The sequence below is a fragment of the Macrobrachium rosenbergii genome, chromosome 42 (assembly GCF_040412425.1).
Source record: "Macrobrachium rosenbergii isolate ZJJX-2024 chromosome 42, ASM4041242v1, whole genome shotgun sequence".
Classification (NCBI taxonomy): domain Eukaryota; kingdom Metazoa; phylum Arthropoda; class Malacostraca; order Decapoda; family Palaemonidae; genus Macrobrachium; species Macrobrachium rosenbergii.
Genome location: NC_089782.1, coordinates 2,099,888 through 2,119,597, shown reverse-complemented (window position 1 = coordinate 2,119,597; position 19,710 = coordinate 2,099,888). Strand labels below are relative to the sequence as shown.

The following is a 19,710-nucleotide window of genomic DNA, read 5'->3' as shown; positions in this document are numbered from 1 at the left end:
GTCAGTCTTGTTACACTGTGTTCTCACTGGTAAAGGAAGAAGTGACTATTTAGCCTTATCGGCTGATCAGTGTAAAGAGTAAGATGTACTGAAACACAATGTACTACAAGTTTACCAGATGACCCCTGAATATTACAATGAAAAATTCAGATCTTTGAGAAAGGTTGAAAGATGACTTTCTTGGATTATGCCTACAAAGTAAGATGATGTTTCAAATGATTGTTGGAGGCTGCTGAAGTTAAATCTATGAACAAACTTGAGGAGTTAGTAGCCCTAAAGCAATATCTTAGAGGAATTCCTGAACACATAAGAGCTTATTTAAGAGAGAGAGAGAGGTTAAGAAACTTGACAATGCTGCCACATTGAGTGAGGATTATATTATTATTTGTAGCAAAAGGAATTATAATGTCAAGTACCAGAACCAACAACTCGAAGGTTTTAGGTCTCATTAGAATTTTAGGATCATTGATGTTATAAACCCTTCTAGTGGAAGTGCCATTACAATGCCAGGACATACCCCTCAGCAATCGAATGTTAAATCTTCATCATCCAGTTTCTCAAGACAGATACAGAAGACTAATGTTGTCTGCTACAAGCGTGGAAGAGTTGGACACTACAGTCGAGATTATCAGATACAACAGCAGACCAAGCCAGTTGGTCAAGTGGTTAAAGGTAACCATGTGAAAGACAAACTACGAAGTGCAGTATGGGGAATACTGAGACTAGACAAGCATAGTGTTTAGCAACCAGTGGAAATGTAACCTCAAGCAGTTTGGAGGCTTTTAAGCCATATATCTATGAAGGTACGCTGACAACTCAAGGAGGGAGTGTGCTGGCACCAGTCAAGGCATTACATGATACAAGGAGTAACCATAGTATGGTTCCCTGGTGGAGGGTGGGGGAAGTATATGGATATAGGCCAGTACTTACAGGCAACGGGGAGAACCTTTAAATTTTGCTATTTGTCATACCTTACCTGGCAAAAAAGGTAAAACTATATAATGGAGAGGTAAGTTTCATTTTAAAAATTTACTTTATGAGAGAGAGAGACAGAGAGAGAAAATCAAATGATACTGAACTATCTTTGTTGGGTTTCCTCCCAATACAGTGTATTAATAATGATAAAATTAATATAGTACAGTAATACCTACAGTTAGGCCATTTCGACATGCAACATTTTCGATGTTATGGCAGGTTTTTACAAATCAAAGAGAAAAATAAAAATAGACATATCTGTTTATGTCAGTCAGCAAAAAATGTTAAAACACCATGAAAAACAGGAATCACTAAAACAAAGTGCCAACTCACATAAAAGCACATTAAAATATTTAAAATAATATACAGTACAGTAATGAGATATATATTGTAATATTTCAAAGCTTTAAAAATATTAAAGTTATTGTCTTACTTGCATGAAATCTGGCTATTCTTTCTTCACTTAAGCCTATCCAGCACACTGATGTCACCCATCTGGTAGGCATACAGTAGTACTGTGCAGTAAACTGTGCTACATACATGTAATTCTCTTTTTTTTTAATATATACTTAATACATATTCATAAATCTAATGTATTAAAGAAACAACAAAATTTCTGAGCTCAGCCCCGTGTCACCTGGTGAAATTCCATTCTTACTTGAATTTCTAGGTATAAATATTGCTAAATATACCAGAGAAAAAAACACAGGAATGCTGGGTTACTACCCCAGATCGAGCACCTTCGATGAAGATGTCGGTATAACCAAGGGTGAGCCAAGGAATCACAACCACAGAGCCACACTCGATGACATCCCCATGTCAATATCCCGAGAAGAGTGAGGGCCGTACCAGCGCCCACGCTCCCCAGCCATGCGCGGCGACTCCAGCGCCATCTGAACTCATTCCATTTCTAGCACTTGATTTTTGCGCTCGGTGTTTGGTTAGCCTGTGTTTTTTCGGCTTATTTTGTATTTTTGCCATGGCGTCGAGCAGCTTCACCATGTCCAAGTTAAGTACCATCTTTTTTTTTTTAATTTGTCTTATAGTTTGTTGGCTGTCTTAGCCCGTAATTGTTATTATTCGTGGCTTTGTTATGGCGCTTCTGGCGTCCCCAGCCAGCCATGTTGTCCGAGTTTACCCACTCGGCTTGTTCTGTTTGGGTTTTTCCTGGTCGGCTCATGCCTTTGCTTCCCCATAGGTCTCATCCTGGTGGTTTTCTAAGTGGGATTGTTGGTTTCATTTTAACGATAATGTTTTGATCCGTTCCTTAAGGTTCCCGCATCGGGTTCCGTTTGTTCCCACTTAGTTTTCTCTGGGATGTTTCCTCTGGACATTTTAGTTAATGATTATATTTATATTCATTATTTTTGGCTGATGCTCGACATCATGCTACCTCTGCGTTGTCTATTCCGTGGGGGCGTCAGGCTCATCCTGTCGCTTCCTTCGGTTGGCTAGCTACGCACCAAACACAAGTTATATTTTTATATTTTTATTTTTAATTTATTTTGTTTATTTCACACGCACTTGGTGATTTATTTGGTTATTTTGTCACAGCCTAGTGTACGTTAGGCTTTTATTATTCCTTGACCTCCCCCTCCCTTCCCTTGAGTTAGGTTAAGCGAGAGGTTTGGGTCAGCAGGTTGAGGGATTTCTGTTGTCGTGCCTTCCTGTCCGTTGTTTGGGTGTGGAGTGAGTCCCCATTCTCCTCCCTCTTCTTTACGAAGGGGTTGAGCTCTTCTGTGGGTATTTCTCCTCCACAAGCGTTATTCCTCCCTTACGTTCGGCTCTGGTGGGTCTTCGACTCGGAAATTCTCTCCCTGTTGTTCCCTTTTCCCCTTCCTTTCCCTTCTCTTCCCCTCCCTTTTTTTATGAGGCTACGTCTATGTTTTTAGGTGAGAATACAGAGGTCTTGGTCATTCTTCCCCTAGGTGTAGGCCATGATTTTAGGTACCATGCAGTTGGCAGGTGAGTTTCTCCCCAGTCTCCTGTTAGCCTCTGCTCTGGCCTACTACCTTCCCTGTCCACTTCCACCCCCACCCTGTTTTGGGTCCAGCTTCTCATCATCTTCTCTTGTGGGTGATGTCGGTGTCCGACTCTCACCCCATGTAGTGAATCTTTCTGGTTGAGGGATTCGCTCCCTCCCAGAGCTGGTTCCAGGTGACTTCGTAGCTTGGCTCAATGTTTGCGTTCACCCGCTCTCCTTCGATCGAGCAGGTTCTCGAACATCTCAGGGTTTTCTTCTCGACCTTGTTCTTTGTTAGCTCCGGCGTTCGAGATACTTTAGTTGGGTTGACTGGCGCTTACATCTGCCCGGTGGATCGTGGTGTTTGGCAGCCTCACCCTTCTTTGGCTCTCTTCGATAAGGTCCTGAGATCTCCGGTGTGGGTGGTTCCGGACTCCGGGGAACGTAGATTTATATTGTCTTGTTAACCAATTATGTTACCATCTTATTGTGTTTGTTTCCCGGCTCATCCCGCCTGAGGACTAGTGTGTGTTTATTTATGACCCGGTTTTACCCGTAATAGATGTTTATTAGTTTGAATTTCCCAGCGGTTCATCCCGCGTTGGCGGAAATTTATTTATTATTATTATTATTTATGATGGTCATAGAGTCCGGTGATTTCACCCCTGGTTTCGCCGTTCTGTTCCCAGCATTCCTCGCGGTGAAGGTCCCGTCGATTCGGCCCCCTCGTTCCGCCGGTTTACTCCGGCAGTCGGCAGGGTTATACCCAGCTTACCTTTAATTTAAGTTACTTTTTAGTAGGCCCGTCTCTGACGAGGTTTTCATTCGCGGAGTACTCGGTGGTTTACTGAAAATACCCTTGCCTGCTTAGATTAAGTTTCTTAGAAAGGTAAGCTCATTTACTATTTTCACTTACAGACTGTTCGCTGTGAGAGTCCAGGTGTTCCGCCACTCTTCAGCAACCCTATGGGCATGTGGTGTGTCGGACCCACACTGGTTGTGCGGTCCGACTGGATGATCTGATCGTGTGGCACCTGGAGGGCTGCGAGGTGTGCTTTGCTCTTTGCGGGTGCACCCAGGACGAGTCGGTAAGCTATTTGCTTTCCACCTTATGTTAATTCTGCCTTCCATATTGCAATGTTTGTCGATATTTTGTAATTTATTTACGTATTTCTTAGCCTCCCTTTGACTCACCCCCTTTTTTTCAGGCTGACGAGTCCTCGAAAAAGAGGCTCTTGAGTCCCTCCTCGCCTGGGTGGCTGGGTTTGGGAGGAACGTTCCGTCGGGAAGCCATCGTCCTCGGCGGGAAGTGGAGAGACCTTCTCTACCCGGCGCCAAGATCGCTGCGACCGTACCAACTGATGTGGCCGCCCCATCGTGAGCAGATCCGGTCGTGACCCAGCCACTTGTAGAGAGGACCCCTCGTGGAGGTTTCGAAGACGTCGCCGCTCTGGACCTGGACTTAGAGCCCATGAATACTGAGCAGGATCAGGTAGGTGGTGAGGTAAGTGAGGTAGTGTGGGGGGGGGGGTGCCCTTTGATTCCCCTTCTTCATCAACCTCTTCCTTTCAGGGCTTTTCCAAGTCTTCCATCTTGAGGACAGTGCTCCATCTACTGTCCCCAAGTTGAAGACAGTCGTGGAAGGCGAAGGGCTTTAAGTCCTCGTCTTCCCGGAAGGCATCCCCTTTCCCCGTCGAAGGCAAAGGTCTCCCGCACCTTTGGCCTCCGGGAGTAAACTGGAACCTCGGGCAAAGGAGGCGAGTAAGAGGCGGCTAGACCCAGCCCTCCTCGCCAGCCATCCTTTGACCCTGAGGCGTTCGCCAGGATGCTCTTAGCTAGGTTCTCGTCGGAGGTCAATTCCAAGCTTTCCAGCTTGCGGACAGGTTGCAAAGTCAGGAGAATCTGATTGCTGATATGGCTGCTCCAGCGGTGCGGACCCAGTTATCAGATCCCTGATACTGCTTCCCTCCCTCCTTTTGATGTTGGAAACCATGGCGTTTTGCCTTACGTGCCATTCGCCATGAGGATACCCTGACAATCGAGGTTTGGGCACAAGGCGTCTGGAGGAGCTGGAGTTCTTCCCTCCTGACCTCTTGCCCCTATCCAGGCCGTTAGGCTGATGGAGGAAGCCTGGAGTGCGTTCTGATAAGGTCCCAAAGGAGACGGTGATCTTCCCTAGGGACCAGGCTGTCGGCTCTGCTTCGCACTCTCACTGAGTGGCAAGCAGATACACAACTCACTCCGTTCAAGGGAACTATACTATGTTCTCCTTGGGTGACAAGATTGCCCACTCCCTGCATGAATAAAGTTGCTTTGGCAACTGCTCAGGCCTGCTTTGAAGGTAAACCTTTGCCTCAGCTCAGGGAGGCGGACTCCACATCCCTGGTGTTCCCGGGGTGAGGAGTTCTGGAGGGGCGCCCCATCTACTTTCACGGTGGGTAAACTAGATGCCTCTTGTGCGTCCTCACAATTCAGTGAGCAGCTTCCCAAACTCCCAGAAGCTCTCCTGAAGGCGGAGTTCGAGGCAAGGGTGAGACTGAGCCAGTCTCTAAATTCCTTGTGTCTGTCTGAGGCGGTGGCTGTCTCATGCGCAGAGCGAGCAACTTTCAGGTTCTGGCTAAATCCCTGCTGGCAGGTTTTCAGTCAGACCTGTATGACTTCATGGTAGCTAAGTTGGAGTGCATAAATTCATTTTTGCGGATGCCACCATTCGCCATGAGCCTAATAAGCTCATGAAGAGCTCCATCTGGGGACTAATCTCTTCCCAGAGGATGAAGTCTCGAGGTCCTGGGCGAAGCTACTAGGGCTAATCAGAGTCTGCGGCGAGATGGGGTATTTCCGCCTTCAAGCGGAAAACTCACAAAGCTGGTGGTTCCCAGGCTAAGTCGGGAAACGCTTCAGGAGAACAGGAGGCCTCATCCCCAGACAGTGGTTCAAAGCTGTCCCAGTCTCGGCGGTGAGGCCAACCCTCCACCTCAAGGCTCAACCCCACCAATACGTGCTGATTCAACCAGCCCAACCTCTTGCTGCACCATCGTGCGTCTCTTCTCCAGTGTACAACTCCTCCTATGAGGGCCGTGGGGTCTTTCACGGCCTTAATAGAGTGCAAGGGGAGGCAGAGGTCGCGCCCCATACAGAGGTAGGACTGGATCCACCTCTCGAGGACGATCAGGCCGTGGTAGAGGAAGCAAGCCTCTTCCTTCCACTGAAACCAATCAGGTAGGTGGTCGCCTCTACTGGTTCAAGGACCAGTGGACCTTCAGCCCTTGGGCACACAGCATTGTGTCCAAGGTCTGGGTTGGAGCTGGATCAGGATCCCCCTCCTTTGACCAGGTTTTACCAACCCCCTCCAAAACTCTACAGGACTTTGTAACAGAGCTTCTCAACAAGAGAGCAATAAAGAAAGTAAGGCACCTCAAATTTCAAGGCAGGTTGTTCACTGTCCCAAAGAAAGATTCCGGCCAACAAAGAGTGATTCTAGATCTATCACGTCTAAATCGCTATATAAGATGCAACAAGTTTCGCATGCTTACGGTAGCTCAGGCACGGACTCTACTTCGCGTGGAGCCGTCACCAACTCTGTCGATCTTTCAGGCGCTTACTATCACGTCCCGGTTGCTCGAACTTCTCTCCCTTCCTGGGTTTCAAACTCGGGAAACAAGCCTACTCCTTCAGAGTCATGCCTTTCGGACTCAATATAGCCCCAGAATTTTCAAAACTGGCGGAAACAGTTGTTCAGCAACTACGGTCCCGGGAATCTCCTGGCAGCTTACCTGGACAATTGGATAATCTGGGCTCCGACAGTCTTGGAGTGTCGGAAGGCTACGGCCATAGTGATCAAGTTTCTGGAGTCGTTAGGTTTTCAGCTGAACAGGGAGAAGTCCCGCCTGACTCCAGAGTCCCGGTTTCAGTGGCTAGGCCTCCAATGGGACCTGACCCGTACAGGTTGTCCCTCCCCGCCACCCAAGCGGAAGGAGATTGCCGCCGCTACCAGGAAATTTCTGAGGACAAAACAGCATCCGCCGGTCTCAAGAGAGGATTCTCGGCTCCCTTCAGTTTGCCTCAGTGACGGACCTGCTTTTGAAAAGCGAAACTAAAAGATATAAACAGAGTATGGCGGAGACGAGCCAATGTCAGGCTCAGAGACAGGATCTCTTCAATCCCGAATCCTGAAAACAAGACTCCGGCCATGGTCCACAGTCAGTGGCCTGTCGAAGTCGGTTCCACTTCAATTTCCCCCTCCGGCGTTGGTAATCCACCACGGACGCTTCATTAAGCGGTTGGGGAGGTACTCACCAAAACAAAAGTTCAAGGAACGTGGTCCACAATGTTCCAACAGTTTCATATAAACACCTTGGAAGCTATGGCAGTGTTTCTAACACTCAAGAAACTTTGCCCCGCCAGCCAGATTCACATCAGGCTTGTGTTGGACAGCGCCGTGGTGGTTCATTGCATCAACAGGGCGGCTCCAAATCAGGTCGCGTAAACCAGGTGATGGTAGCTATCTTCTCCTTGGCGAACAAGCACGGCTGGCATCTGTCAGCCACCCACCTAGCGAAGTGCGGGCGTGGTGGCGGACTCCCTGTCCAGGACTACTCCGTTGGAGACGGAGTGGTCTCTGGGCGGGGACTCCTTCAAGTGGATTCTGCCGCCGGGTTCCGGGCCTCCAAGTGGACCTGTTAAGCCACGGAGAAGCAATCACAAGCTTCCCTGTTACGTGGCTCCCAACCTGGACCCCCAGGCTTTTGCCACAGATCGATGGCCATAGATTGGAATTGTTGGGAGAGGATATATGTTTCCTCCGATAAACATGTTGTTAAAAAGTCCTACACAAACTCAGGTCATTCAACGGCCAATTAGCTCTAGTAGACCCCTATTGGCCGAAGAGCAACTGGTTCCCTCTATTACAGGAACTCAAGTTGCGGTGTCATCAGATACCCAAACCCAGACTGACCCAAGTTGTACAAACAAAGACTGTGTCAGCTTCCTTAAAAATTCAGAATGCACTGGTTTTATGGACTTTATAAAGTTTGCTGCAAAGAAGGGAGCAAACATTGACCCCGTCAACACTCTGTTTTTAGAATCAGACAAGAGATTCTACTCTCATACAATATGATTCAGCAGTCAAAAAATTGGCGTCCTTTCTAAAGGCATCTGGAGCTCAAACTATGACAACCAACTTAGCAGTTACTTTCTTTGATCATTGTTTGAAAAGGCCTTTACCGGCCACTATTACTACAGCTAAATCAGCCTTAAAGAAGGTATTTTTGTATGGTTTTAATATTGACCTTACAGATTCATACTTCTCCTCCATCCCCAGAGCATGTGCCCGTTTGAGACCAGTAAGTCGCCCTGCTTCCGTTACTTGGTTCCTCAACGATGTTTTGAAATTAGCCACTGACATTGATAATTCTCTATGCTCATACTTGGATCTGTTAAGGAAAACCTTGTTTCTGATTAGTTTAGCTTCAGGTGCCAGAATTTCAGAGCTGTCGGCCCTCACTAGAGGTGATGATCATGTTAATTTCCTTCCATCCGGAGAAGTCCTCCTTTCCCCTGATCATACGTTCTTAGCTAAGAATGAAGACCCTCAGGACAGGTGGTCCCCCTGGAAGGTGGTGCCTCTTCCTCAGGACCAGTCATTATGTCCAGTATTTACCTTAAAGTCTTACCTACAAAGAACTCCACAGTTTAAGTCGGGTCCTCTTTTCATCAGGGAAAAAGGCGGTACTCTTTCTTTGAATGCTATAAGACAACAAATTCTGTATTTTATTAAACAAGCTAACCCGTTCAGTTCCAAGGTTCATGATATCCGAGCAGTAGCTACCTCCACCAATTATTTTTATAATATGGATTTTGCCGAACTTTCCAAATATACAGGATGGAAATCACCTCTAGTGTTTAAACGCCACTATTTAAAATCACTCGAAGCTCTTAAATTTTCTACAGTGGCTGTGGGAAGTGTCATCTTCCCACCTTAATTATCCTTATCCCTTTCCTTTCTCCCCCGCCCGCCTGCCTCATTTATTTCACTGCCTGCCTTTCTGGAGCTGCATTGCTCCTCATACTCGATATTGGTTTATCTGATTATTGCTTGTCTTGTGTTTTGGAATTTGATATGTTGTGTTTAGATTTAGTCAGAGTACTGAAGCGGTTTTTATTTTGCTTCATGTACCTTATATATTTGTCTTTCAATTGTATCTCATTGCCTTTAGGTTTAAGTTTGTAATTACTGGTTATTCTATTGATTTGTAAGGGCCTTTTATTTTCCCTTATTGTACTACATGTTTGTATTTCTACCTTGTTCCTAGGTTAAGTTTGTTATTTCATGGTAATCTTTGATGTGAGGCGTAATGTGCCACCAGTATTTACTTATAGTTAAGCCCGATTTTCATTGTTGAGATATTCTTATTAAATCTATTTTTCCATAGCATGTGTCTCTTTCAATTACCTTTTGTATTTTTTTGCAGCTTTGCAGTCTTGGCATGATTCTCTGATACTATTTCACCGGGTGACACAGGGCCGAGCTCAGAAAGGGATTTTGACAAAGGAAAAATCTATTTCTGAGTGAGGCCCTGTGTCACCCGGTGACCCTCCCAATATTTTTGAGGTACAGGTTCGCCCCCTGCTGGCTCATGCCAAGCCTGGGGATGGTGCTAGTCTGGAATGAGTTCAGATGGCGCTGGAGTCGCCAGCGTGGCGGGCTGGGGGCGTGGGGCGCTGGTCGGCCCCTCACTCTTCTCGGGAATATTGACATGGGGATGTCTTTCGAGTGTGGCTCTGTGGTTGTGATTCCTTCGCTCACCCTTGGTTATACCGACATCTTCATCGAAGGTGCTCGATCTGGGGGTAATAACTCCAGCATTCCTGTAAGCTTTTTTCTCTGGTATATTTAGCAATATTTATACCTAGAAATTCAAGTAAGAATGGAATTTCACCGGGTGACACGGGCCCTCACTCAGAAGTAGATTTTTCCTTTGTCAAAATCCCTTGTTTAACTGTCAAATGGCTATTGTACAGTTAGTATTAGCGATATTACGGGGTTGCTTATATGGATTTATAGCGTGCCCAGGGTCCTTTTTTACATGTCTTATTCAACCTAGATCATTTTTCAACTTTAGTCACTTCTTGGAGTAAATGAATGGCTTAGCTCGAAGTACTACTGCAATTAATTTCCCATGAGGAGTCATTGTTTTTAAATTTAATTCATTGGATAGAGAGAAAGATTGAAAGTTTTAAAGTTTCCCCTTATAAGGGAGTCCTTTTTCTAAAGATTTCTGTGCTCCTTATTCTCTTTTATCTTCTTTGAACAAACATGATCTTACTCAACCAGACTAATTTTTATTGGCCAACTATTCTGCCTATTACCAAGGTGTTTTTATGCTATATTTATGTTTTGGCAATAATACATAATAACATTAAATGAAAATGCATTACCAAAGTGAGAATTAATTATTTGTTACTTAAGAGTTTAGTTTCTTATATTAATTCTTTCTTACTTCAGCCTCTTTTCCCCTTATTATATTTGGTTCCTCAATATATAATAAAAAAATGTCTGGAGGATTAAAAGTCCTGGTCTTAAAAGGTTAAAGATAAAATATGCATTATGTATTCCAAAGTAAGTCAATAATTACCTCCCATGCTTGCTTCTGTCTCATTGGGCACACCATCATTATTAAGAACATGTGTTGGTACTGCAGTTTCTGTAAAAACAAAACAAAAATACTTGCTGTCATGAGATAAAATGTAGATCATATAACAACAGTGAAAATCTGTAAAATTAGCCTATTTTTATGTTTCATAACTATAAACCATAATTTTATTGTTTTCCATTGCAGATTAAAATTAAATTTCTATTGCTCAATTACCTATTTTAGGCAATCATGTAGATAGAGATTTCCCTAACTTCACAGCCTTCAAATAAATTTTCACTTACAGGTAGGAATAAAATATTGCTGTAGTTAATCAGAGGGGTGGCTGGAAAAGAACTTTTTCCAAGCAATAAGCAATGGTTGTTATCCATGACACTTGAAGGCAGTTTTCAAATTTTTATGTTCATACAAAAGTAACTCAAAAATTAAAAATGCCTAGTAATTACTTTTGATGCACAATGTAACTGTAAACTTCATGTATATGGACTATATCTAGTATGTTATACCAAGGATGAGGTCAATAAAGCTTACTATATGTTTAAGACTGTTATAAAAATGTTTAAAATCTGCACGACTGATTAACTGATTGCATTACATTACACACTGTCATAATAAAAAAAAGGCCAATGACACCGATATGTTTGTTAAATATAAATATAAAGAAGCAAAGCACATTAAAGGGCTTTTGTTGAATGGCTGGTGGCAGAAAAAGTTCTCAGGATTAGTCAAAGGTAACCTCTCTGACACTGAACTCCACTAATAAATATTCCCCAATTCCAGCTGACACATTATAATATAAAATAAAAGCCTCCACTTGAAATATCAATAAAACATATTCTGGTTATTTGAATGTTCTCAGGTTTAAGCATTTCTGAAGAACTGACAATCAAATCAAGCTTTCACTATGAGCTAAGAAAAACATGAACCCCAATACCAAGAATACTTTAAAAGGATTTTGACAGAGGAAAAATCTATTTCTGGGGGGAGACCTGTGTCACCCGGTGAAATATCCATTCAGCACATATTTCTAGGTAAATTCATTGCTAAACATACCAGAGAAAAGCTAAATGCAAAGCTGGGGTTACTACCCCAGTGCGAGCTCCATAGAATGGAGTTATGTATATGAAAGAGGTGAGTTTGTCACTATCACAGGTCCCGCCCTGTAGACATTCCCAATGACAAGGTGCCGATACAACGCCACTTTGCTCGCGGACTATAAACAAACCAGCGCCATCTGCATTCCATGTTAGCACCCAACACCCAAGCATGGTATTTTTAGCTAGGGGAGAGGAAAGAATACACCGGGTGACTGGTCTCCCCCAGAAATATATTTTTCCTCTGTCAAAATCCTTTTTCTGGGTTATCGACCTGTGTCACCGGTGAAATAACAGAGAATCAAAAATACCATCTTGAAAAGATCTAAAGAAACCTTGTAATGGAAAGAAATAAAACTATCATTCCAAATGGTTTTAATTATCCAAAATGAAAATATATAAGGACATAAAATATATTAAGGTGAGGGAACTATGTCCCACAAGACAAGAAAACATTAAGACATGAATAAACGTACTTAATTGCAAATAACAGGGGACAAAGACAAAATGCAACATGGTTAGGAGACAGGCTGTGAAGTATGCCTGACCTGGAGGGGATGGTAAAGGGAATAAATGAGGCAGGTAGGTCGGAGAAAAAGTGACAGAAATAATGAGATATAAAAAAGAATTATTTAGAGGGAGGAACAATGCTTCCTGCCGCCACTGTGGTGAATTTTAGAGCTTCTAAGGATTTCATATAGTGGCGTTTGAAAACCAGGGGAGATTTCCACCCCGTATATTTCTCAAGATCCTCAAAATTCATATGATGAAAATAATTAATGGAGGTGGCCACTGCCCTAATGTCATGAACCTTTGGAACTGAGTCTGGGTTTGCTTGTTTAATAAAATATAAAATCTGTTGTCTGATGGCCTTCATAGAAATAGTTCCTCCACCTTCTCTCACAAAGAGAGGCCCCGAAGTTATGTGAGAGGTTCTGTCTAAATAAGCCTTTAAAGTAAAGACCGGACATAATGATAGGTCTTGTGGAAGGGGGACAACCTTCCAGGGGGACCATCTATCTCGAGGATCTTCGTTCTTAGCTAGAAACTTAAGGTGAGGGGCTAGCAGAACTTCTCCTGATGGAAAGAAATCAATATGGTTCGGCTCTCTAGACAGAGCAGACAGCTCGGAAATTCTAGCACCTGAAGCTAAACTAATTAAAATTAAGGTCTTCCTCAGCAAACTTAAGAATGAACAACTTGATTATCAATTTCTGATGATAATTTAAGGACGTCATTTAAGAACCAGGAAATCGTGTGTGGGCGGGTTACTGGTCTCAAACGAGCACATGCTCTAGGGATTGAAGAAAAATAAGAATCCGTTAAATTAATATCAAACCCATGTAAAAATATCTTTTTCAAAGCTGATTTGGCTGTAGTAATGGTGCTAGAGGCAAGACCTTTTTCAAATAATGACCTAAAAATTGAGATTGCTAGGTTAAGTGGTCATTACAGTTGCTTCAGATTCTTTTAAGAAGAGTGCTAATTTCTTAACTGCTGAGTCATATTGTCTGAGAGTAGATTCCCTTTTGTCTGATTCTAGGAATAAAGTGTTAACTGGGTCAATATTAGCATCTTTCTGAGCTGCAAATTTCATGAAATCCATAAAGCTAGGGCATTCTGTACTCTTGAGGAAGCTGACACAGTCTGAGTTTGTACTATCTTTGCGTCAGTTTTGGATTGGGAATCTGTAAGCACCGAAGCTTCAGCTCTAGAAGAAGCGGAACCAGTTGCTCTTCGGCCAGTTGGGAGCTACCAGAGCCACCTGGCCTTTGAATGTCCTGAGCTTGTGCAGGACCTTCATTAACAGGTTTACTGGAGGAAACAGATAGATCCTCCGCCACTTGTTCCAATCTATCGACATTGCATCTGTGGAGTGAGCCAGAGGGTCCAGGTTGGGAGCCACATAACAAGGAAGTTTGTGGTTGCATTCTGTTGCAAAGAGATCTACTTCAGACCTGGTACCTGACTGCAAATCCATTTGAATGATGTTTTGTCCAAGGACCATTCCGACTCCAGCGGAGTTGTCCTGGATAGGGAATCTGCAATGACATTCCGAACTCCTGCCAGATGAGCAGCAGACAGGTGCCACCGGTGTTTGTTTGCTAAGGAGAATATTGCTATCATAACCTGGTTGATCCGGCTCGACTTGGAACCTCCCGTTTATACAATGCACCACTACTGCGCTGTCCAAGACCAGTATGATATGAATTAGATTGTTTGGACGTAGCTTCTTCAAGGTTAGAAAGACTGCCATTGCTTCCAGAACATTGATATGGAACTGGCGGAACATAGTGGACCATGTCCCCTGAACTTTCTTGTGTTGAGAGTAACCTCCCCACCTGCTTAGAGAAGCATCGGTGTGAATCACTAATGCCGGAGGGGGAAATTGGAGTGGTACTGATTTTGATAAGCTCTTGACTGTTGTCCAAGGCCGGAGTCTCTTTTTCAGAATTGGCGGGATTAGAGACACCTTGTCTCTGAACCTGATGTTGGCCCGACTCCGCCATACCCTGTTTACATCCTTCAGTTTGGTTTTCAGAAGCAGATCTGTTATTGAAGCAAACTGAAGAGAGCCTAAGACTCTTTCTTGAATACGGCGGAAAGCTTTCTTGTTCTTGAGGAACTGTCTGGTTGCTTTGGCTATTTCTCTCCGTTTGGCCGGCGGAAGAGATAGTTTGTGTGAACGTAGGTCCCACTGGATCCCCAACCATTGAAAGCGACTCTCCGGTACTAGGCGGGATTTCTCCGTTTATTTGGAAGCCTAGTGATTCCAGAAAACCGATTACTATGGTTGTTGCTTTCCGGCATTCGCTGGCGTTGGGTGCCCAAATGATCCAATCGTCTAGGTATGCGGCCAGCATGATCCCTTGAGACCATAGTTGCTGAACTACCGTGTCTGCCAGCTTGGTGAAGATTCTGGGAGCTATGTTGAGACCGAATGGCATGACTCTGAACGAGTATGCTTGCTTCCCCAGTCTGAACCCCAGGTAAGGAGAGAACTTTCTCGCAATCGGGACGCGATAGTAAGCGTCTGAAAGATCTATAGAGGTGGTTACGGCTCCACGGGGCAGTAGGGTCCGAACCTGTGAGATTGTAGCATGCGAAATTTGTCGCATTGAATGTAAGAATTTAGACGAGACAAGTCTAGGATTACTCTCTGTTGACTGGAACCTTTCTTTGGAACACTGAACAGTCTGCCCTGAAACTTCAAATGCCTCGCTTTCTTTATTGCCCTCTTTTGTAATAGATCCTTCACGAAGTCCTTTAGGGCTTTGGATGGTGACTGATGAAACCTGACAGGGAGGAGGGCCTCTGCTCCAACTCCACCCCAGGCCTTTGGAGACTATGCTCTGGGCCTGGGCTGAAGCTCCATTGGTCCCGGAATGGTACAACCTCCCACCTACCTGAGAGATCTCACTGGGCGGGAGATGGTCTGCCTCCTCTGGATCCTCTGCTTCCCCTCCCCCGGGAGGAGGAGCGAGATGCTGCTCTGCCTCTGAAATAGCCTCTAGCCCAGCTTCCCCTGGCATTCTGAATAGCTCGAAATGGCCTTTGGCTTTCATAAGAAGCATTGAAAGCCGGGGACGAGACATAAGAGGGAGCAGCGAGGGAGTGATGGGCAGGCTGAACCAGCACATACTGAGGTTGAGGCTGTGCATGGGAGGTTGAAGGCTGACCGGCTGCGGGAACCGGAACAGCCTGCAAAACAGTCTGGGTTGGGAGCCGCTTAAATTTCTTAAACCTCTTCCCAGATTTGGGATGAGGTCCGGCGGACTCCGTCGGCTTCCGCTTAAAGGGAATACCCTAACGGGAGCGGAGACTTTGATTGGCCCTAGTCGCTTCGGCTAGGACCGCATCTACCTCTTCTTGGGGAAAGAGATTAGCTCCCCAGATGGAGCTCTTCATAAGCCTATTAGGCTCGTGTCTGATAGAAGCTGCCGAAAAGATGTGCTTCTGGCAGTTTATCCGGCCGTGATGAAATCATGAAGGTCCTGTTGGAAACCTGCTAAAAGAGATTTCGTCAAGACCTGGAATAGAGCGTCCTCGCTATAGACAACCGAAGTTGCCTCGGCCAGAGTCAGAGAATTTAAGGACCTGCTAAGTCTGTCCTTAGTGTCGGCTTCAGCCTTCAAGAGCGAATCCGGGATCTTTGGGAGTTGCTCGCTGAAAAGGGTAGAGGCGCAATCAGGTCTAGTCTAGTAACTGTGAAGGTGGCGGGAGCTCCTTCCAGAACTCAGAATCTCCGGGAGGACTAGAGAGGTGGGATCTGTCTCCCGGAGATGAGGAAGGGTTTGCCCTCCAAGCTCGTCTGACTTGTGAGCAAGGCCACCTTCGTTGTGCATGGGGTAGGAATAGCCTCCCAAAGAGAACATTGAGAACGTTGCCCTTGGCTGGGGTAAGTTTAGTGTTCTCTGCTTGCCACTCCGTCAGAGTACGTAACAGAGAGGACTGAGCCTGGTCCTCGGGAAGATGACAGTCTCCTTAGGGACCTTGTCGGACCAATCAAGCCTCCTCCGTGAAGCCTGGCGTAACCTGGGTAAGGAGGCTGCAGACCAGGAGGGAAGAACTCCAGTTCCTCCAACCTGCGGGTGCCTAGACCTTCTATGGTGAGGGTACCTTCATGCTGGGGAGCATAAAGGGTTAGGCGCCAAGGGTTTCCCTTATCAAAGGGAGGAAGGCTGGAAGTGTCCGGGACAGTAAAAGGATCCGGCCACTCCGCCACGCATGAACCCAGAGATCAAGGTACCCTGGGACTTAACCTGCTGTGACAGGGACAGCACGAAACATTAGAAGATGACAGCTGGGATGAGAGTTCCAACAGCTTGTCATCAAGTCTCTTGTCGAGCTTTGCATCAGAAGCTCGTGCGAAAGCTTCTGCATCAAAGGAAGGAGGGGGAGCCTCCTTACTCTGTTTTGACCGTGCTCCTTCCCAGAGGTGGAGGCCCTTGCTCAGAGACGACACGGGACTAGGAGCCCGTGGCGTCTTGAAGGAACCCGGAGCGGACCTTCTGGGTTTTAAAGGTCTTTTTCTTCACCGATTTTTACCTTAGGGACGGTAGACCTTGCACCGTCCATGAGGTAAGAGGATTTTACAAACCCTCTGAAAGAGGAAGCAGAAGAAGAAGGAGAGCTAAATAAGAAGTCACCTGCCTCACTTACCCCTTACTTACCTGATTGGAGATCCAGGTCCACGTTCATGGGTTCTAGATTCAGGTTCATAGCCGCAACCTCCTCGGCAACCTCTCCGCAGATGCGGCCACATCCTCCTGGGAGGGTTGGGTCATCTCCCGGATCCCAGCGATCAAAGGGGCGGCTACTTCATCCGGTACTGGCGCTGAGATCCAGGCGCCGGGAAGAGAACACTACAAATCTCCTTGGAGAGAACATAAGGTTTCCCGACCCGGCGTTTCTCCCAAAGCCGCTGACCCAGGTCTTGAGGGTCAGGAGCGAAGAGTCGCGGGAGCTGCGGTCAATCTGAAAAAAGGAGAATGTCAACTGACGAAATCTCCTACTATAAAGATATCTTTCAATTATCCACAAGAGACGTAACTCAAAAGGGAATTATGAACTGGAGCTGAAAAATTCATAGCTTACCGATTCATCCAGAACTCGCTCATAAAGAGCGTAGCACACCTCACAACCATCGGGGTGCCAGACGATAAGATCCCCCACGTGGACAGCGCATCCAGAGTGGGACCTACAAACTTTGTGCCCACTCACCTGTTGGAGGACCGCCATACACCCCTGCTCCTGACAACGCACCACCTGTAAGTGGATGGGTACATGAGAATGCTAATAAGGCACGCCGGGGTAGGTGCGGAGTGAGCGTCTTAGGATAATAAAGATTGACTGGGCATGCAAAAGTCGGTCAGACCCCGCCCAGAAAGTTCCAGTACAAAGATGAGGTATAACTAGCTTATACATGCCAAATAAAGAGGGGGGACGCGGAGTTAATCGGAGATACAAGAGGTCCCACTGAAAACATCGTCAACTAACTAAGAGGAAATACAGTGAATGGTTAACTTAAACTTAAACAATCAAAGAATTTCCGCTTGGCGCCGGGGGAGTCACGTTACACAGATATAGTGACGGAGGGGGAGGTGTGGTGAGCACCAACCGACCAAACACCATACCCACCGGAGTGGTGAAAGAAAGTAGGGTAATGAGAAAACCCGACCACCTAGCGGAAAACACATAAAGTAACTAGTCAAAGTTAAGATAGATACCCAGGGAACAATGTTCTAAATGAATAGAACAGAGGATAAACAAGGCGGATAAACACTAGCAGACGTGCGAATATGTAAACAGAAGACAGTCAGGTGGAAAACTCTAACTGGCTACCGTAAAAATTTCCCTCGAGGTGACGGTCCAAGAGAACGACACCCTGGCTGGGGGAATTCGATTCACACTGACGCTAGGGAAGGGAGGGGGACAGGCCAAAGGAGGGGACCACTAGAGGCGGCCAGGGGTGGGAGAGCACCCCTGGACGCCAGAAGGCACCCTTTCTCCCTCCCGAGGAGTCGAACATGCACGAACGACTATCATGGAAGGAGAGAGGACAGGGAACCCTCTAAAGGCCAAGAACACAAAGAATGACTAACAAGGCATGGTGGCCAGGAGTGGGGAGGCACCCCTAGACACCAGACAAGTTCTCAACAGGGTGCCGAGCAGTCAAGATTGGTAACCCTGGGCAGAGAGAACAAGGGAGAACCAAACGATGCGGGGAAAGGGGTAAGGAATGTAGGCTATTAAGGGAATGGTAAGGGCTAAGAGCTCTCAAGCCTTGGTAAGTTAACGAAGTATGCGAAAGAAAAAACCAAGGGGAAAGAGCAGGGAGGAGGGGAGAAGGTGGTAGGAGAGGGGAATACACATGAAGCTGGAGTGCTGTCCCGAAATCTGTGGCTCGGACAAGGGTAGGCTACGAGTAAAGATACCCTCGCTATTCCAGCTTAACCTTACAGGACTCAGGAGTCCCAACGGAAAGGCCGAAATAGGGAGAGGGAGGAAAACACAGGCCTACACCTCCATCCAAACCAACAAAACATCAGGGAAGCGCATAACATGAGACCCTCCTACACCTAACCTCTCCTTCCAAAGGAAGGGGCAGAACCGCTAATAGCCTAACTTCCTAGGCTAACCTAACATAGCCGACCAGCGGCCGGGGAGGGTAGCCTAGGAGGGAACATGGTATCTAACTGACTAGGCTATAAAAAGTTAACCTCACAATATACGTAAAATAAATAATTCAAATAATAAATGACACATGTAGAAGGGTGAACCAAACCCAACGATATAAAGCGCGAAGGTAAAATGACCGACCTTCATGAAAAATAAATAACCAACTTAATCTGTAAATATCCATATCATCCGTAAAACTAAACATAAAATGAAACTAAAAGTCATAACTGTACCATCTCAGATAATATACCCAAGAGCTGAAGGAGGTGAGGTCCCAAAATTAAATCAAATAAGACTGATTAAAGATCAATAGGCCCGAGGGGGAAACTCAAGTAGCCTAAGCGACAAGGGACCAGCGCTTCCCAGGAAAGGGTAACAAAACTAAAATAAATAAACCAAATATGAAATTATGTAGGATATACATAAAAACATAAAATAAACGGAAGGGGAACGAAACCCCACCAAATAAACCCGCACCGAGACTGAAGGTCACATGAGGCCGGGAGAAAGGCAGCCGAGGCGGGCGATATATTGTCCGCCAAATTATAAAATTAGGAGGAAATACGGAGCCCCAACCGCCTAAAATAAAAGGAAGAGATGGTACTCAACTTAGAAGAAGATAATTCCTGGGAAGATGCCATCATGCAGGAAAATAAAGTCCAAAAAAACACACAAAAGGAAACACAACTGAACAAGATGCGTGCTAAAAATGGAATGCAGATGGCGCTGGTTTGTTTATAGTCCGCGAGCGGTGCGGGCGTTGTATCGGCACCTCGCTCTGGGGGACTTTGTCATTGGGAATGTCAACAGGGCGGGGACCTCTGATAGTGACAAACTGACCCTT

General features: G+C 45.7%; 1 protein-coding gene across 3 annotated transcripts in view; it reads right to left on the bottom strand.

The window, feature by feature from the left end:
- LOC136827877 (uncharacterized) overlaps positions 1 to 19,710 on the bottom strand; it is an 870,075-nt gene that overhangs the window by 540,432 nt on the left and 309,933 nt on the right. For all 3 annotated transcript variants that reach the window (XM_067085339.1, XM_067085340.1, XM_067085341.1), the window contains exon 2: positions 10,573 to 10,641. In XM_067085339.1, coding sequence (XP_066941440.1) covers positions 10,573 to 10,641 — 69 coding nt within the window. The remainder of the gene's footprint in view (positions 1 to 10,572; positions 10,642 to 19,710) is intronic.